At 37.4% G+C, this 19,855-nt stretch overlaps 1 protein-coding gene across 1 annotated transcript in view; it reads right to left on the minus strand.

Annotated features, from left to right (window-relative positions):
• Nucleotides 1-2,859: 2,859 nt before the first annotated feature.
• PLCL1 (phospholipase C-like 1) overlaps nucleotides 2,860-19,855 on the minus strand; it is a 335,580-nt gene continuing 318,584 nt past the window's right edge. Inside the window, exon 6 of the mRNA XM_011949972.1 lies at nucleotides 2,860-4,478. Within this exon, the coding sequence (XP_011805362.1) occupies nucleotides 4,296-4,478 (183 nt within the window). The 3' untranslated portion in view covers nucleotides 2,860-4,295. The remainder of the gene's footprint in view (nucleotides 4,479-19,855) is intronic.

The raw sequence follows: 19,855 nt of genomic DNA on the forward strand, positions 1-19,855 counted from the left end.
AAGAGTAGAATTGCTGGGTCATATGGTAACTCCATGTTTTTTTAACCTTTTGAGGAAGTGCCAAGCTATTTTCCAAAGCAGCTGGACTATTTTACATTTCCACCAGCAGGGTAGGATGGTTCCAATTTCTCCACATGCTCGCTAACACTTGTTATTATCTGTCTTTTTCTTATTATAGCCAACCTATTTGGTGTGAAGTAATATCTAATTGTGGCTATGATTTATGCGATCTTAGTTGTTAATGATCTTTAGCATGTTTCTATGTGCTTATTTCCTGTTTGCATATCTTCTTGGAAGAAAAGTCTATTCCAACCCTTTGTCCAGTTTTTAAAAATTTGGTTTTCTTTTTAATAAGTAATAGTTCTTTATACATTTTGGACGCCAGTCTCCATCAGATATATGACCTGCAAACCTGTTCCATGGTTTCTATTTTCACTTTCTTGGTAGTATCCTTTGGAGTATGAAAGTTTTTACTTTTAATGAGATTATTTAGAGTCAATGAACATATTAATATGCATCCAATCTCATTCTAGATTAAAGATAAAGAGAAATAAGATTTTTGTAACTTAGAAGATTGGCAAAGATGAAAATAAGAAAAATTAAATTTATCATTAGCAAAGATTTGAGCATTCTCATAAACTCCTGGTGGGGTTTTAAATTGAACAAGTTTTCCAGAGACTATTTGGCAATGTATCTCAAAATCCCTAAAAACCACAAACAAAACAAAACAAAAAATCTCTGTGTCCTTTGACCCAAGAATTCCACTTTTAGAAATGTATCCCAAAGAAAAAGTTGAACAACTTTGCAAAAATTGATTTTATTACTGGAATGTTTATATAACAATATATTAGGTGAGTAAAGTCTAACAATAGGAGATCGGTTAAATATATTCTGGTAAGACATAAAATAAGATACTATGTAATTATTATAATTGATCATAAAATTTTTTTTTATTTTTTAAAGACAAAGTCTTACTTTGTTTCCCAGGCTAGTCTCAATTCTTGGCCTCAAGCAATTCTCTCATTTTGCCTCTCAATAAATGATAATTTTCATCAAGTTTCACCACCTATTATGTCCACAGGGTCCAGATGTAACATAAATGAATGAAAAGACTCTTTAGAAAATTAGACAGCATATGCCCCTTTTGGAGAGGGCAGTTTCAATTAATTGATGCCAAGCAAGAAAGTATATGTGTGGTGGTTGTGAGGTGGGGAGTGGGAGGTGTCCTCTGTTGTTAGATTATCCAGTATTTTAAAACATGCAGGATATTGAATTGTACGTAACATTTTCTGAATTTTAAAAGCTGTCTATTGCTTAAACATTTTTTAAAAAAATGTTCAATGACCAAATAAAACACATCGTTTTTGGACTAGATTCAGTTCAAAGGCTTGGAACTCTAATGTAAATACACATTTATTGACATAGAAAGATATCCATAACATATTGTTAAAATTTTAAACACCCTGCTACAAAGAGTTTATATAATATCTCAATTTTGTTAAAAAAAAGCATATTTACATGTATGTATAAACTCTAAACAGTGTCTAAACGGATATAAATCAAAATGTTAATAGTGGGTAATTTTGTTTTTCTGTTGTATATAGTTCTCTATTTTTGTATTTTTATATTGACCATTGATATTTTATATTCAGAAAAGAAATGATACAGCTCTTTGTATCTGTAGTTATAAAGGTAAGAGTTAATCGTCTGGTTTAAAATGTTGAGAATAAATTTAAAATCAAAATCAGTAAGTATATAATCTTGCACATGAAATCAGACAGACTCGAGTTCAAAATCAGTTATTCCATTTATACCTCAGTGGCCTTGGGCTTTCTCACCTGTAAAATGCCAGTCATAATACCTGTCATCACCCCTCAGATCCCATTGGTGATGTAAAAATGAATAAATAAAAATAGAATTAATATCTAAAACACTACGTTCCTAGCATCACCAAATCTAAGTAGATAGAAGAGAGAAGGGGGCTTTTTCTACCACAGTTCAAGTCTAGAAAGGAGGCAGACGCTCCTCATAGAATGTAACAATGTCATGGAGGCATAATACACACAAAAACATTGTTTGTTTTTGCTATTCTATCTGGAGACAGCAACATCACAGGAGGCTAGAAGACTTTTCCCTTGCCACTGCTCCACTCCCAGAATCCAAAGCTTCTCCTTGCACCACATCTCACTCCTCATCTAGCAAGGACACCCAGTGGAATGAAGCAGAGTATGGCTGATGACCCACTACCAGCAGTAGCATCAGATGAGGCAGAATCCATGTTATGTTTTCGAGAAGTGTTGGGTAGGTCCTAAGTGTGAGTAGAGCTCTAGGACAAATAAAATCAACTAGGGAAGCTACTTCCAAGGATTGGATTTGACTCTGGAGTAAATAAATGTATAAATATCATTTGAGCATTTGCCATCCTTTATCTTCTCTTCCCGCCTAACTGTGCATCCAGTAAAGACATGGATTTACCAAATGGAATTCAAGTAGATGAAGAGGTACACTAGTAAAATCAACCAATCAGCTGATGTGAGGTGGGTTTTGTTTCTGTCTTTAGAACCTCTTTTTCACCGCAAAGGGCTTAACAACTGCATTCCACTATTCCTCCTACCAGCAAGTTAAATATAATAGAGGGTAAAGAAATTTTTTCAGGTCATTGTAGTATCATTGGAAACTTGCCTTCAAATGACTTCAGGTACCTCCTCCTCAAGTGCCCAGTTTTAAACCCAGGGAATAATTTCATCATATCTGGTCCATGGAAATAGCAAATTCTTTAAGATATTTTTGATGTAGTAACCCGTTTTCATTAGCTTTGCTTTTTCAATTTGCAATAAAAGAAAACAATAAGTGTTTTTATCATATCTTTACTCTTTCAGTAATGTGCAACATGAACGTAATAGTGTTAAGAAGTCAGAAATTAACACAGAAGCTATAGGAGATGTTTATATTTGCAAAATTTCAACAATTATCTTCTCTAGGTTTCCCCAAATTAGCATATTTGTTAATCAAATTAATTAAGAAGCTTTTCAAAATAAAAGCAATGTTTTAAATAAATATATTCTTTCATAACCATAGAACATCTAGTTCTGTTGGAGGTAACAAACATTACACTCAAGTACTTTATGAAGACATTAGGGTAAAAATTATCTAGATGCAATTATAAATGTACCCTAATTTGTCATTTCTTTTTGCACATATGCTTTTCTGTGTGTGTTAGGGTTATATCATAGATGTTTGGTAAATGGTTAGTTCTTCAATTATCACAAAGATATTATCTGACCCACAGAATTTATATCAGCTCAATGTGATGACATGATATTCTTTGAACAATATCTTTAAATTTAAATTTAGTACCCTAAATTACAACCAAATAAAGCCAAGACCTCTAAGCTGCCATATCTGTTACAGAAAATGAGTGCTAGACTCTCCGTTTGGAAGAATGAGACCTTCCTACAAATCTTGAAATTATACAACAATATTATTGTCACATCAAAATCCTAATTGCAACAGAGCTTTCAGTGTGTTTCAGAGTACCACACAGGTAGGTATAAATTCACTTATGATCAGCTTTTCTAGTGAAATCATATGCTTAGTAAATGACTACAGAAAACTTCCTAAAATTTGATTTTATTTAATAAATATTTTTTAAAGTTTTCTAACTGAAGAAATGACTTTGCTAATCTTTCCAGAAATTCTGATCATCTGTTTAATCTTTCATTCACTTTTATTTCTACCTGATTCTTAGGAATTTTTCTAATCTATATTTAATCTACCAAAACATCTATGCTTTGATAAATTTGGCTTCCTTCAATAATAAGCTATGCTATGATCACTAAATTAAATGTCAAAGGCAGAGAAGTAAAATTAAACACAGTGACAGGTTACAGTAAGTTCTCTTCAGAATTTCAGACGAACACAATTGTCCCAAAATGATCAAGGAATAATTCACTAAATGAATAATGCAACACGGAATACATTGTAACAGAATTTCTCTCTCTCTCTCTTTGCCACACACACACACACACACACACACACACACACACACACACACCCTCTTCCACAGGCATCCACACAGGGGTGTTGACACTTGTCTCAGAATTTAAAATACTGATACTAAAGGCTTTAATTTAGATAAATTAACTACACTAAACTACTGACATTGTGAAAATATCTATATCCAATACCCCATAGAGGACATCATTTTGTGAACTTCTAAAACATTTAAAGAAAGAAAACAAGAATGAGAAACCAGAGTCCTTGATAAGATGGGTGAACGTGTCAATAATGCCCAGTCACAGCTTCCCATTCTCCTCACTGCTTTCCTTCTCCTCTATGGCTTCCAGGCTGCGCTTGCTCTTGGCTTCAGCACTGCTGCTGGGGGCTTTACTCAGTCCACAGGACAAGCATGCCAGCTGGATCTGCTTCATGTTTTCTAAAGCTTCATTCTTGGCATTCTTCAACAGATCTCCTTGGCCCTACAAACAGAAAAAAATAGGCATGAAAGAAGACAGTTATGGGCCAGGAATGTGCTGAGTGACAGCACTCTGTGTCCTTACTGCCCATTGCTGAATAAGGAAACAGACCCAGACCTGCAAGCTCACTTTTCCAGGGTTTAACGCAAGGTTCTTTTCTAACATTCCTAAGTGACTTTGCTTGTTAAACCAAGTACCTCAACCTGAGCCTGACCAACTGGCTATGCGGTTGCTGGCAGTCTGTTGAGATTCTTGTTGTGAGGAACCCTCCTCTTTATGTGCTGAGGATATCAACTCTTCCATCACCATATGGTGTGAGACTCTGCACACTGCTGCAATACCTACCCCACCCAGATCCAGCATTCCTAGTCGCGGGAGAAAACAAGGAAAGAAGCTCTTCCTTAAAGAAGTGAAAATAAAATCTCCCCCTCTGTGTACAAGAGCTTAAAAAGTAAGGTGTCTTCTGTAAAGTCACATACCCTTATGCTTGGTGAGCTGGTTTTTAATATACTGGGTCATCCTTGCAATCTGCCTGTTGTTAAATTATTAGTTACCCACATTACTTCTGCCTTTCCCGTCATCCTGAAGACGATGTTCCCACCTGGCAGATGGAGAAGAAGAGTCTCCAGAAGCTCAACATGTTAATCAAAACAGAAAGGAAATGAAGATTGCAGGAACACATTAGCTGTCATTTACATCAGTGCCCAACAGAGCTCTTTTCCTGCTCTTTTTATTTCTTATTTTACTTCATTGTTACAATGGTAAAGTGCATATGCTGGTACTGGCCCAATGGCTGAAGGACTGAGTGTGGGGGAGCGGGGACAGGTGTCTATGGTGCATAGACAGAGGAGGAAGTGGCTTCTTCCCTCTCCTCTCCATTCTCACGGCAGTGCCTGAAAGTGTGACCTTGAAAGTAAAGGACAATATGGGAGGATGTGGGGTTATGACGATTGCTGGAGCATTATTCTACAAAGCAGAGGGTCAGACAAAGGATAATTCACCTATTTTATGAAAGGCCATTCCATATTTTTAATTTGATAAATGTTTTTTCCTTAGGATGTATGAAGAAACTTGTATTTTACAAAAGCTTGGAATATTTTATTTCTCAAAACCTAAATGTGCACTTGCCAATCCTATCCTTTGTAAAAAAAAAAAAAATAGCTAAATCCTTCTAATAGCAGCTTTTAATTATATGGGATGATTAAATAGTTGAGCTTTGCCTGATGTTTGTGTTAAAGCAGACTTCTTCTCAAGTACCTCAATTATGGTATGGGATTTTGAAAGAAGAGTTGGAGGTGGATAGTTCTGCCTTCTCATGAGGAGAAATGAAGCTGAGCCTGATAAGGTTAATTGACTGGCCCAAGGTCACAGCTGGTTAATAGCAGAGCTGGGACTAAAGTTCAGGCCTTTGGCCTCCTGGATCAGTGCTCTATCCCCCACACCATGTTCACAATCTAGTCTGAGACTAAAGACTAGAGATTAGAGCCTAAAGACTCTGTCAGTGAGAGATATATTTTCTAAAGAAAAAACATTCACTACACCAGCAGACTTTGGGAAGTCTGTTCTTAACAGGTTAGACATCATGAATGAGTCTGCTCAACAAACCTGCACATTCTGCACATGTATCCCAGAACATAAAGTTAAAAAAAATAAGTGAAGTCACATCCACTTTGAAAAGTGCAACTCTTCAGCAATAATAATAACAGACCAACATATGAAGCACTTGCTTGGTCACTCTTTGTGCTTTATATATGTGCATTCAATCATTCATTACAATATTCCTATGAGATAGGTACTTTCATTATTCTCAATTTACTGATTTAAAAAACTGAGGCCCAGAGCACAATCACCCTTCCCAAAGTCATACAGTTGCTAAGTGGTAGAGCTGGAGCTTAAAGTCCAGCAGCTAGCTCCAGGGTCTGTGGTTTTAACCACTACCTGATAGGCATCTTTTAACAGCAAAGCAGGCACTCTCTGCAACGCACCCTAAAGACTCCTATTCATTGTTACCCATGGAAGCAATGCAGATAAAAGAAAAGTATTGCCCATGTGACACAGCCTGACACAACTTAGAGATAGCATCTGGAATCAGTAGACAGGGCAGAGCAAGAACACACTGGCAGGGACGAGGGTCAGAGCATCTTCCACCAATTTTTATCTGGGCCATTTTCTCTTCTGCAAAAATGATGAAAATATCCTTCCGCCTTCCTCACAGTTCTAAGATTAAAGACAATATGTTGAAGAGCTCTTTATGATTTAAATTATCATAAGTGTAGGAATCACAATGCTATAAGGTGATTTGGAAAGTGGTTAACATTATCTGCTACTATATATAATAAGTATCTTGGTACTATCTATATTTTATTAAGCATTTGACTAATATTTAAAATGCATCTACTGGAGTCTGTTTTACAGAGATATGTATAATGTATATGTACTACTATTTTTACAAATGGAAAGATTCCTTTAAAAATAATCTATTAGTAATGAGATTATATCCTCCTTCATTTTCAGAGTATTACTTTTAAGTGTTTCCTTTTCATTTAGTTTTGAAAGTTTCATCAAGCATTTTAAAAGCATAGCAGTAGAAAAACTGGCAACTTTCCTAATTGCAAGAGAACAGTGAAACATGCAAAAACATCATTTTATCCTAGTAATGCATAAAGTTCTCACATCCCCTTTTCCCACAACATTGCATGAAACATATTTTAATAATCCAGAATGTCATCTCATCGGTTCTATGAGGTGGCATCCAAATGCCAGACTGTGCCATTTCTGGTAAATAGAAGTCAGTCTCTGTAGAAAACAATGGCCAACGGGAGAAAACAGTTTGTACCAGTGCATAACTAACACAACTACATCATCTCCTGATAACCCTGCAGACAACACATACTGGCTGTACCATACAGGCAGAAAAAAGTCATTAAACTATTAACTGATAAAAGAAGCAAAAATGAAAGGCTGTGTTGTGAAGACTGTACATTGAAACATTGATAAAAACTTTTGTTTTGTCTTTTTTTGTGAAGGAGAAATAGCAGTCATCTTTCTGTTCTGTGGTTCAAGGAATCACAACCTGCGTCTCTTCTTTGGGTCTTCCTAATCAAGGCACCAGAACCAGAAAAGACACATTCTGGTGAAAATCGTAGAGAGGGCAAATTTGATTGTTAACAACCACCACCCTGGCATTTTCCTTTGGCATGCTAACTTTTTTCCCATTTTATATGCAGCAACTTTCCCTAATCATCTAGCAATCTTTCTCTCTACTCTATCACAAACACCCCCAAACTTCTCTTAACGAGTCAGCTTATGCCAGATCTCCCTCTAAACATCTTTGTCCTGTATATCATTTCCTCCAAAATGTATTAGGTACAGCGGGTATCCCCAGCTCTGGGGCCATGGACTGATACCAGTCCCTGTGACCTGTGAGGAACCAGGCTGTACAGCAGGAGGTGAGCGGTGGGTGAGTGAGCATTACTGCCTGAGCTCCACCTCCGGTCACATGAGCGGAGACATTAGCTTCTCATAGGAGTGTGAACCCTACTGTGAACTGCACCTGCGAGGGATCTAGGTTGTGTGTTCCTTATGAGAATCTAATCCCTGGCGATCCGAGGTTGATCCAGTTTCATCCCCAAACCATCCCCCGACACCCCCCACGGTATTCAGGTCAGCCAAGCCATGTAAAGGCATTTGTCTGTAGTATATATTTAAAAAGAAATCTAACAAGTCATTCTTAAGAAAGTGTTTTAACCTTATTCTCCCTAAACAGAGGTCTTAGGGGAAGAAGGGGAACCCCGGGAGAATTCATTTTCTTTGGTGATATAGAAATGGAAACACTTATTGTATACTAAAATAAGTTTAGGGTTGTTATGACATGAAATGCAGAATTAATGTATGAGTTGATCACTGAACACTCAACTTGAAAAAAAATGTCAAGCTGCTGCCAGCATTTCTATACTAGCAATCTCATGGGGATTTGAAGTATCCTCTGGTACTGCAGATCCTTCAGGAAAAAAAAATGAGAAGGATGCTTTAACTCAAAAGAAAGTAAGGGTAATAGAGAGCAGCTCAGGTAGACTGATGCTGACGGGACAACAAGACTAACAGAAGTCCCAAGAGCAATGTCCACCATTTAGCCTCCACAGTGATTTGGCTTCTGAATGTAAGACTCCACTGGCAGGTCCAACACATTTAGAAAGTGACATGGACTCATGCAAAGCCACAGAGATCATTATAGAAATTCTGAATTTAAAATGAGTGATGATTAGTGAATATTTAAAAAACAAACACTAAGCATTCCTTATTAAATCTTTCCAGCTGCATTAACTTATAATTAAAATATATTATCTAGAAATCAGGAAATAACTGATGCAATTTAGATTGCAAATTGGTCTGCCGTGCACTGCTGTGGTGATATATCTCCACAATTTTGATTACTACTACTAAATTTACTACTGACAAGAAATATTGTCACAACACTAAACAGCAGCTAACATTTACTGAACATTTAATATACTAAACATAAACCAATTCGCACACATCTCATTATATCCTAACCATAAAATAGGGTAGAATTCTACATGTAAATTATCTTTTAGTTATATATCTTATAACCCATCAAAAGATGTTTAGGATTTCTGTGACTTCCATTTTTACCAAGAAATGCAGTCCTCCCCCCACCACCACTGAAAATGGTTTTGGCTGCAAATCTGGCAGAATTATTCACAAAAGACATCCGTGGCTCCTTCACACCCATTTTTCCCATGAACCGCACTGTCCCTTGTGATATTAGTACACAAAAGAGTAGGAGAACATCATAACTAGTGTTCTCATTACGTGTAAAGGAAATGAGTGGGTTGTTTCGGAGCACAACACAAATATTTAAAGCAGCTAATTGGGACTCTGGGAATAGTAAAACCCTCACATATACAAAACTACACACATAAACAAATGCAGCCCTGTCCACAGGTCAACTAGTGTGGGTATTTCTGAGCCCACACTCATCAGCAGACTGAGTTTTCTGATATTCTTTTATCCATGGGAGAATCCATACCCACAGTGGAATCACCCTTGGACAGTGCTGCAGTAGAAACCAGTCACGAACATCATAGTGGGGTGAGTAGTTCTTTCTTTGGTCCACTGGTGGACCACACTGGTGGACCATACTGTGGAGGGCTATGCACAACTGCCATCTCACTAACTCAAAAACCATCCTTTGGGACTCTATCATTTCAGAAGTTTAATCCTTTGCTCTGAAGAGGTAAAAACAACTGCTACAATGTCCTCCATTTGAGAAATTAAAACAACAGGTCAAAAATGTTTTGATGTCATGTCAGACTTTTTTTTTTTTTTTGATATTACACTCTTGATATGTTACACTGTTTGGAATACTGGGTGAAGTTATTAAAGATGGCCTGGAATTCTTGCTCTTTAGAATGAAAGCCTATCTGTGTAGGAAATATATACAAGATGTTAACAAGAGTTAAAAGGCACAAAGGTGTAGCTATTAGGAAATTGCATATAAAATACCTTAATTTTGCACAAAAATAGAAGGGTCCATTGCACTAAGTCATCAATGTTCAGATTTATTGTCTTGCAACACCTCAGCAACCAAATATTTCAACTGCATTCTACTTGCTATTTAAAAAGTTAAATTTTTACTCCATGAATACTCAAGAAATATGGATGGATAGTCGTAGAGTAGTTCTGTTTTAACAGTCTTGGCTGAATGAAGCTTTATCTGTTATTCTCCTGAAACTCTAAACCCAAAACAAATGAAACTCTGCTTTTCAAATCTTTATTATATAATGCAATAAAAATAATCTGTATAGGAATGTGAAGAGAATTACACTGGACATGCTCACCTGAGACACTGGATTTTGTAACTGTATATAAAGTTCATTTTTTAATTAGTTATGTAAAAGATGTATTTTAGGATTGGTCATGAACTCTGATTAATTTGAATACCTCTGAAAACTATGGAAACCGAATATAAATACATCTTTTTAGTTCCTGAGAATCTAATTCTCAAGAAAAAATAATTTATAAAGTATAGAAGACACTTTAAAGAAAAGTTAAGAATAATTTAATGCCAAAGAGTCCACAGAAAATTGTAAAATGTAGCAGATGACATGTTTAATAAGCCATATGAAAAGCTCGAAAATTTTTGAAATCATACCCTGTTAAAATTCAACATAATGAAAATTAAATTTGAAAGTTAAATTTGAAAGATCTTCTTTTCCCACATTTCTTTCTCAAATAATACCTGCATTGTTACAATAGCTTTCTTATCAAGCTTTCTTTGTTACAATAGCTTTATTTATCAAGAAATGTAGACTAACTTGAATGTTGAAGAAATGAAGGACCCCAGTTACTTCAAAATAGTAATGACTGCATTTTAAGCAGAAAACCCTTGTATTAGCCATGTTTCTAAAAATAGTTTTAATATAAGGAGGCAATTTTTATGTCCTTGTATATATAGAATTCTACATATAAGTGAAGTCTTTCAACATTATTTAAACACTACTCACTAATAATGATATAATAAAAAAACTATTAATAATCCAGGGGCAACAATGCTGACAATAGGTCCTGTTACTGGTGGAAGACATCTGTATCACTCAATAAAACCCACTGCATTGAGATTCCATCTCTATTAAAAGTACAAAAATTAGCTGGGTGTGTTGGCAGGCACCTGTAATCCCAGCTACTCAGGAGGCTGAGGCAGGAGAATTGCTTGAACCCGGGAGGCGGAGGTTGCATTGAGCCAAGATCACACCACTGCCCTCCAGCCTGGGTGACAGAACATGACTCCGTCTCAGAAAAAAAAAAAAAAAAAAGTATGAAATTTAATGTTTCAAATTCCCATTTATTGTCCCTGTTATACCTTGTTCAAAGCTATGTATATGTGAACTGAAATACACCCATCTCTTCCCTGTACTTTGGGAACAATGGTGGTCTCTTAGCTATTAATGAGGACTTGCACCTTAGTTTTCATTTCATTCACTTATCCAGCAAACAAATATTTGTTAAACACTTACTGTATACCAGACTTTGGCCTGTGGTTCTCAACCTATCAAAACTAACCCTTTGAAACAAATATTTTGTGAGGTTTCCTTTATTACCCTAAACTTAAATTCATAGATAATATAACCTATTTATTTCTTATTAAAATAAAGTAGATATGATACCCTAGCTATAATATAAAGGAGAAAAAGGGAATGGTCATTTAAAATAAAATAACATGTATTACCATATGTGAATGGTCAGGCAGGCACACCAGAAACCTGAAGTAGGCAGATGCCTCTACTTAATATGAATGTAATTAGATATGAAAGAGAAATAAGATCAGATGCCATTCCACACAAAAAATACATATTTATAGAAAAATGATAATGCAAATGTACAGATAGACACTAGTATGAAAACAAGTAATGGCAATAGAATAGATGTATTTGCATAGAATAAAAGTAGGAAAGAAACAACCTCAATTAAGGTAGGCATAACATGCCAAGACAAATATAAACCTTCACTGTGGAAAGAAAAAGCTGATAATCCCATAAATGAGGAAGTAAATAATGTCCATACACCACATCAAAACTACCGAACCTGTTTTTTTTTTTTTTTTTTTTTGAGACTGAGTTTTGCTGTTGTTGCCCAGGCTGGAGTGCAGTGGTACAATCTTGGCTCACAGTAACCTCCACCTCCCCAGGTTCAAGCAATTCTCCTGCCTCAGCCTCCCGAGTAGCTGGGATTACAGGCATGGTAATCCACCACACCCAGCTAATTTTGTATTTTTAGTAGAGAAGGAGTTTCTCCATGTTGGTCAGGCTGGTCTCAAACTCCCGACCTCAGGTGATCCACCCGCCTCGTCCTCCCAAAGTGCTGGGATTACAGGTGTGAGCCACCATGCCCAGCAAAACTGCCAAATCTTTAAAAGTACTTCAAAGGCCATTTTTCTTGTGATTGAAAATATCAGCTGATACTTTGTGGGACCCAGGCGGATGCCTACCATGAATTATCAATAATAAAAAATAAAGCATCAAGTTATCTCTTCCCACTTTGTTCCAATATTACTGTGTAGCAATTACACGATCAAGTGGACAAAGTACCCAAGGTGAGTAAATTATTCAATAGTTTGGAAACAATGTCTTTATTTCATTTAGACTTACCTCTCAATAACTACCTTTTACACAAGTACTGGTCTTCAAACAGCTTCTTGTAAAAAATAATAATAATTAATTAATTAATATCATACACTAAAGTATTCTGATTTGTATTTTAGCGGCTGACATGGTTTGGTTCTGTGTCCCCACCCAAATCTCATGTTGAATTGTAAACCCTAGTGTTCCGGGAAGGGATTTGGTGGGAGGTGAATGGATCATGGGGGCAGATTTTCCCCTTGTTGTTCTTGTGATAGTGAGTTCTCAGGAGATCTGGTTGTTTGAAAGTGTGTAGCACTTCCCCTTAGCTGTTGCTCTTTCCTGCCACCATGTGAAGTGTGCTTGCTTCCCTTTTGCCTTATGCCATGACTGTAAGTTCACTGAGGCCTTCCCAGGCATGCCTCCAGTACGGCGTGGAGGACTGAGTCAATAAAACCTCTTTTCTTTAAAAATTACCCAGTCTCAGGTAGTTCTTTATAGCAGTATGACAACGGACTAATATAGAGGGTTTACTCAGGCAGGAATTATTGGAAATCTTGCAGGACACAGGGCAATTTTTCATTATGTTGTACTGTCCTGCCCAGAGCATGACATCAAATATTCCTGTCTGTTTCCACTAAATGGCAGGAGAATCCTCCCAATCACCTCCACAATTTTCCAGAACACACCCTAGGGGGCAGTATTGGTGATTCACTGAGAATCACCAGGCTGGACTCCGGGGAGTACAAAAGTGAGCACAGACATCATCTCTGCCCCTACAGAACCCAAGTTTAGTGTGGGATACAGGTATATATAAAATAACCACAAAAATAAAGTTATATCTAACCTTAAATTATGCTAAGTTCTTGAGGGAAAAGAATGTATTGCTGTGAGGACTAGGAGATTAGACAAGCCTTCCCACAGAAAGTAACAAGAGTGCTATGATTTGCAAGATGAGCAGGCATCTTCATTTATTTCTTGGCATCTTATGATCAGTGAAACGCAGTAAAAGGATTTTTTTGATGCTTGCCTGGAGGAGAGGCAAGAATCCTCCTCCAGTCTTACAGATACAGATATACATTGTATGGGAGAGTGTTCTGGAAGGTTACCGCCTTTATGGCACAGCACCAAATTGCCTAATACATTCCATTTTTCCTTACGTTTTCTCTATTTAGGATTTATTTTGTTTCCTTGACATTTATACTGAAAGAAACACTGAAAGTGGAAAACAATGAAGTGTCATTTAGTGACACTATCATTGAGTTCTGTTAAATAACAGTTCTTAGCAACTATTTCAAATTTCTGAGCTATTCAAAGGACTGCTTTTATAACTTTACAGGTGAATAAATGGACCCAAGAAAGCTAAAAAAAAAAAAAAAAAAAAAAAAATTGCCCAGGTTCACACAAGAAGTAAGTGTGAAGCAAATAACTAATAATGCCGGCTTCCCAGGCCAAGAGTTGTTTTCTTAATCACTATATTGTTTATTTGTTTTTTTGTGTTTTTTGTTTAATTTAGGTACATTACATGTTATGGTGCACATGTCATCAAATAGATCTTAGAAATGCAGAAAAGAAAAATTAGCTTAAGACTCCTTTGGTTTACAAAAGAATTTCTTGATAGAACTTCACGAATGTCCCAGACATAAATACTATCCTTGCGCTGATATTTTGATTTCTAGCTTTTGTCTTCAGTGTGGGTACAGGGTTTGGAGGCATTTAGTAATTTTAATCTGAGTCAGATTTTCAGAAAACTGAAATACAAAAGCAATGATAGAGGATTCACGAGTGGGAGAAGTGCTGGAAAAAATGACTGGTTTTCACTTCAAAGGTATCATCATAAGCCCTGACGGATCAGAGCCAAAAAGAACATTATTAAAGAATCATACTCATGACAGGCATCCGCTGAACATTTTGAAAGATGCTACTAATGTGAGGCCTCATCAGTCCATTCTCTGGGCCCCCGTACTGATTTCTCCTTGCAGCACCCATGAGCCTCCACAAGCCTTCCACATAAGCTGGCTGCCCAAGATGGCAGAACACACAAGCTGAGGAGTGGAACCCCAGGAGTGATGAAAAAATAAATCTGATTCTAAGGATTCCTCATTTCTCTCGCAGAATAACAATCTAGACTAGAGACTTTGAGTCGTAACCATATCGCCATTCTTATAAGTGAATTTACAGCATGAGCTCCACTCTCACTGTACCTGGGCTCAAATCCTGGCTCCAAGACTTACTAGCTTTTTGACCTTGGGCAAGATTACTGGGTGCCTCAGTTTCCTCATCCATAAACTGGCTATAATAATTGTACTCACCTCATAGATATTTTGTGAGATTAAGAGAGATAATACATCTAAATTCTTTAGAACAATGCCTGCCATATGTGGAAAACACTAATGATGGTTAGCAATTAATATTCTATTATATAAACAGAAATAACAATGTTGTAGATAAGTCCACTGTCCTTTGCATCGTAAAAATGTGAGGAAACAAAAACACCTTGAAACTCAAAAAGACAAGTTGACAAAGTGGAGAGAATAAAATGCGACGGAATAAAAGCCAGGATTGCATTACTCATTAGTCCAATAAATGACAATTGCATTAATGTGGCAACTTTCCTTGGGGAAATCCAAAAGGCATCATCCTCCCCTCTCAAAAGCTTATTTTCTTATTCATAATTTAGAGACTACAACATTGTTCAGTGTCAAACACCAGAGCGTTGCTCCTATTGGAACAAAAAATGTAAAACAGCTGTTTCATTTAAGCCAGCGGAGAAAGTAAAAACGAACTGAAATCATTTGTCACCAAAAGAAATTAATGCCAAACATTATCTTTTGTGACAGACCTGTTTTATTTCTGAAGATCCCATAAGATAGGTTCCTACGGGGGTGCTCTGTTTAAGAAGCCATCTGTCTGCTTTGGGCAAATGACTGCAAGCCTAATCCACTTACAGAAAATGTCAACAAAATTGCTTCAACACTAGTGAGCTGAATAATAGAAAACCCCAAGCTAAACTTTAAAAATATGATTCAACTGCAGGAAGCCTTATGAATTTAGGTTTGTGTGATGATACTGGTATTCTAAGAATTTTCTTGCAGTCATTTTGATAAAAGAACCATTCAATAAAATAATAGCAGTCACTGCTTGCTGATTCCCCTGTTCTCTGCTCTTTCCTTCCCATCATTGTGACCATCTCCCTCTATGTCAACAGAACTAACAGGATAGGACAGAAGATTATGTCAATCTTTAGCAAGGTGATGAAGGTAATTAATTGCATTTCAAATGAGATTTAGTAATAGATCATCATTAGCACAATAAACAAACACTGTTTAAAAGTTCCAATATCTCAAATTAACTTTCCATGGATAATAAATGACCCTGAGATCTGAATTCATACTACCACCATGAGTGTCATAAGCTGAATACAGAAGGAGCTTCTACAGAACTCTCTACCTGACCAATTTATGCTATTCTCATTTCAAAAAAGATCATTTATAACAGCTTGAAAGACAGAGGATGGCCCAAACCCCACAGAAAAAGCTATCAAGATAGTTACAAATATTAGTAGAATATTTTTTAAATACATTCTGGTATTTGGTTGGTAAGGTTTCACTCTAAAAAGTTACTGTTAAATTGTTGCTCAAATTATTGGTTACTTGATCCATCCAAAAAGTAATTCTGCAAACATGCCAGAACAAAAGTGCAGACACAATAACAACAGTATACCATAGAGTGAACTGATCACAGAAACGGCTTCAACTGCTTCATCACCTCCACAGTGCTGGATTTTAGCAAGTAAATGGTTTTTCATGGCATCTGTCCCTTGTTACACAACTCCAGGGGCACAATTCACCCTGCCTTCTACGTGCATGGCATTCCCTATAGCCCAATGACAGTTGTATTACATCTGGTCTAGATATGTCCTTTTACCAAGGACATTTATTCTTTATTCTCTGCAAAATCATAATGCTTTTTAAGAGGCTGAAATTGTCCTCTTTGAGAGTGAATCACGGCATGCGTATGGCTGGCCCATCCATAGCCTTGTAGCCCCTCTTCTATGCTGACATGAGTTCCAGGTTCAGTGTTAGCTGAAGTGGCCAAAGAGTTATTAGCAAGATATTTCTAAAGGGGCAATTTCTTCCACCCTCAACCCAGTGAGTCAGGTTTTAATGAATGAGGCTAAGGCAGCTATCAAATAAAACATGCTAGTTCTTAGTTAAATCAAGGATGTGGCCAACTCGGCTTCCTCCACAATGACTGGTTTGTAGATTCGGTCATTAATGAGATATTCACTCTCGGTGCCCCAGATTCAGCAAAGCATTCATTTAAACACCAGATTAATGTTACTGCAAGGAAAGTCAAGACCTATTTTCTCTAATCTGAGACTGGCTCCAATTTCAGATCTCAGACTCAGGCCATCTACACCACCAGACTACTAGTTATGCTTTTTCCTCTAACTTTTTATATTATTCAAAGATTTTTCAACCCTATACAAAAATTGAATGAGTAGCATCCATATTTCCCAGTTTTTCAGATTGTGTCGTGTTGGCTTGATCAACTTATCTATCCCCATCTCTCTAACAATGTATACCTCACCCTAAATACCTCAGTGTGCAGATCATGAAAATGAGGACATTCTACATAACTACAATACTCTTATTAACCCCAAAGAAATTAACATTCATTCAGTAATTGCATCTGATACACAGTACATATTAAAGTTGCCCAGTTGTCCCAAAACATCTTATTACTTTTTTAAAAAATCCAGAATCCAATCACACATTACTAGCACCTTTGAAAATAGCAACTCAGTTACGTGAAGTTAGAGTAAAAGCTTAAGTGAGGGAGAGTGTATTGGCAAATGGAACAGCAAATTCACAGCAGTAAATACCACTCACTCAGAAGACAAACATTTCCACAGCTTCACTCCTGTCGACTTTATGGAATATGCACCATTAAATCATCACATACATTTGTCAAAACATTTCTTCTAAATGTCAAATACCAAACCCATTCAACTTTGTGACTGTCATGATAAGGCCTCCCTAATCCTTCCTATCCAGATTTCTTCTCAGAATATCTTACTGTGGAAATCAAACTATCAGCATCTAGTGGGAGAGGACATTCATATTCAATTCCTTAATATGTCAGTAGTTGAGATTTCTTAGAACTTTGAATTGTGGACCCCCCAAAAAAACACATTTTTAAAGAAACTTTAAATTATCACCATGTAGGGAAACCAGAGGTTTATTTGACAGCCCTTATGCAATGCTGTCCATGTCCACAGACCTCTGCTAAAGAAAATACCCTCAGGCTGACCTTGAGTTGGAATGGCCCTGCTCTGCAATGTTGGAACCAACCTCCCCAGCCAAAACTGGTTGGACCAAGGATTCACACATGGGCCAAGTGTAGCCTATCAGTAGCTGACCAGTGACCTATGAGATGTCCTGATGTCAGGCAGTAATGACAGTAATTAGATAAAGCAATTGGATTAACTCTTTCTGAGACTGAAACTAAAAAATTCTAAGTCTTAGTTGTGAACAGAACGAAGCGCTAGAAAATACAGAGAGGAAAGAGAGCAGCAAAGCTGAGCCCCTGTAAGGACACAGCACTAAAGTGAAAATTTACAATTCTTGCTCTGAAGGCAAGGAAAGGGGAAATGCAAAAGGAAAAGATAACACAGTCCTCTAAAGCCTGCTTCAAATGTGAAGGATCTTCTAGCCTGAGATTCCATCAGCTGTCCATTCTGTGGCTCCTCTTCTTCCTAGGAGATGTGTTCCCTGCATTGTCACATGCAGTCTCACTTCAGGAAGCCTGAATGAGTCCTGTTTTATTTTAAATGAGAAATGACAGGCCTGCTACAATTTTAACCACACCATTTGATTGCTTGAAAACCAAGGCAAAATAGAGTTTAAACCACGTCCCGGCTAAGGCTTTCAAGCTTCTTGTAGAGAAAACCAGCATCAGTCAAAAGGATAGAAAGAATTGGGGTTATGGCTGACGTCTGCAGTGGGAAGAATGATTAATAAGTTATGAATTGACTTTGTGACTTTGGAAATGTCCCTAACTCCTGTGAGCAGCAGTTTCCTTTTCTCCAAAACATGAGGATTTGATGAGACGTTCTTTGATTTGACCTCATATGCTAAAAGTCTATTGTTTATTAACTAGGGATCAGGTTAAAATTGCTATGTTAAAATTCATCACCTAATTGCTTAAAATAATACAGACTGTCTAGTGAAAGATAAAAAAGCAATTAAAGTACTCTGATAGTGGAATAGCAGGGTTCTGTGGGAATCCATGCAGGGATACCTAACTCTGTTGAAGATGGGAGGCAGGAGAAGGGGAGGTATCCGTGAAGGCATCCTGAAGACTCCGTACCTGAGCAAACACCTGAAGCACAGGTAACAGTGCCCCATGCAGTGTGAAAACAACAGGATGGGGGCTCCCAGGGAGCAGGGATACAAGCAGGGTTACACACTTTCAAGGAAGAAGGGACAGTCCATGTGACCACGCAGCACGAAAGCATCCCTAGTGCCACTGAGGAAATGGAGAAAGTTCCATGTGGCTGGAGTAGTGCATGGAAGAGGAAGGCAATGAGAGACGAAGCTGGAGAGGAAGGAGGGGAGCTGAGAAGGCAGGCCACAAAGAGCTTCAGAAGAGAAGTTAAGAGGAGCTGTGGGAAGCTGTGGAAGGGCTTAAAGAAGGAAGAATGGTCATGACCAGCTTTACATTCAAAACGATAACTCCAGCTGCTGGGCTATGGGGTGGGACAAGGAAAGAGGAGAAATGACTTTTCACTAACTCAGGTGATAAATGAACATAATCTAAGGTGACAGCTATGGGAATGGAGGTTTCCTAGGGAGGTATTTAGGAGGTTGACCCAACAGTGCTTGCTAACCAATTCGAGGTGGAGGGTTAGGGAAAGGATCAAGGATAACCCCCAGGATTTAGGCTTGGATAATTCTGAGTTGTCATTTATTCATTCAAGTAGGAATTTCAGAGGTGTCACTGAGGGTAAGCAGGACATATGGATAAAGAAGCACAGTTTGAGAAATGCCGACATTGCTGTGGCTGAGTGACCTCCCAGGTACAATGCCTGGGAGGTAATTTGGTGTATAAACTTTGTGGGAGGATGAGCAGGGAACATCTAGAGATAAAGAGTGACACCTGGGCCAAAAATACACACTTGAGATTTGACAGCATGGTGAAGATAATCAAAACCCTTTGCATGAACAGTGTCCCCCA

The sequence above is a fragment of the Colobus angolensis genome, unplaced genomic scaffold, assembly GCF_000951035.1.
Source record: "Colobus angolensis palliatus isolate OR3802 unplaced genomic scaffold, Cang.pa_1.0 Scaffold30, whole genome shotgun sequence".
Taxonomy (NCBI): Eukaryota; Metazoa; Chordata; class Mammalia; order Primates; family Cercopithecidae; genus Colobus; species Colobus angolensis.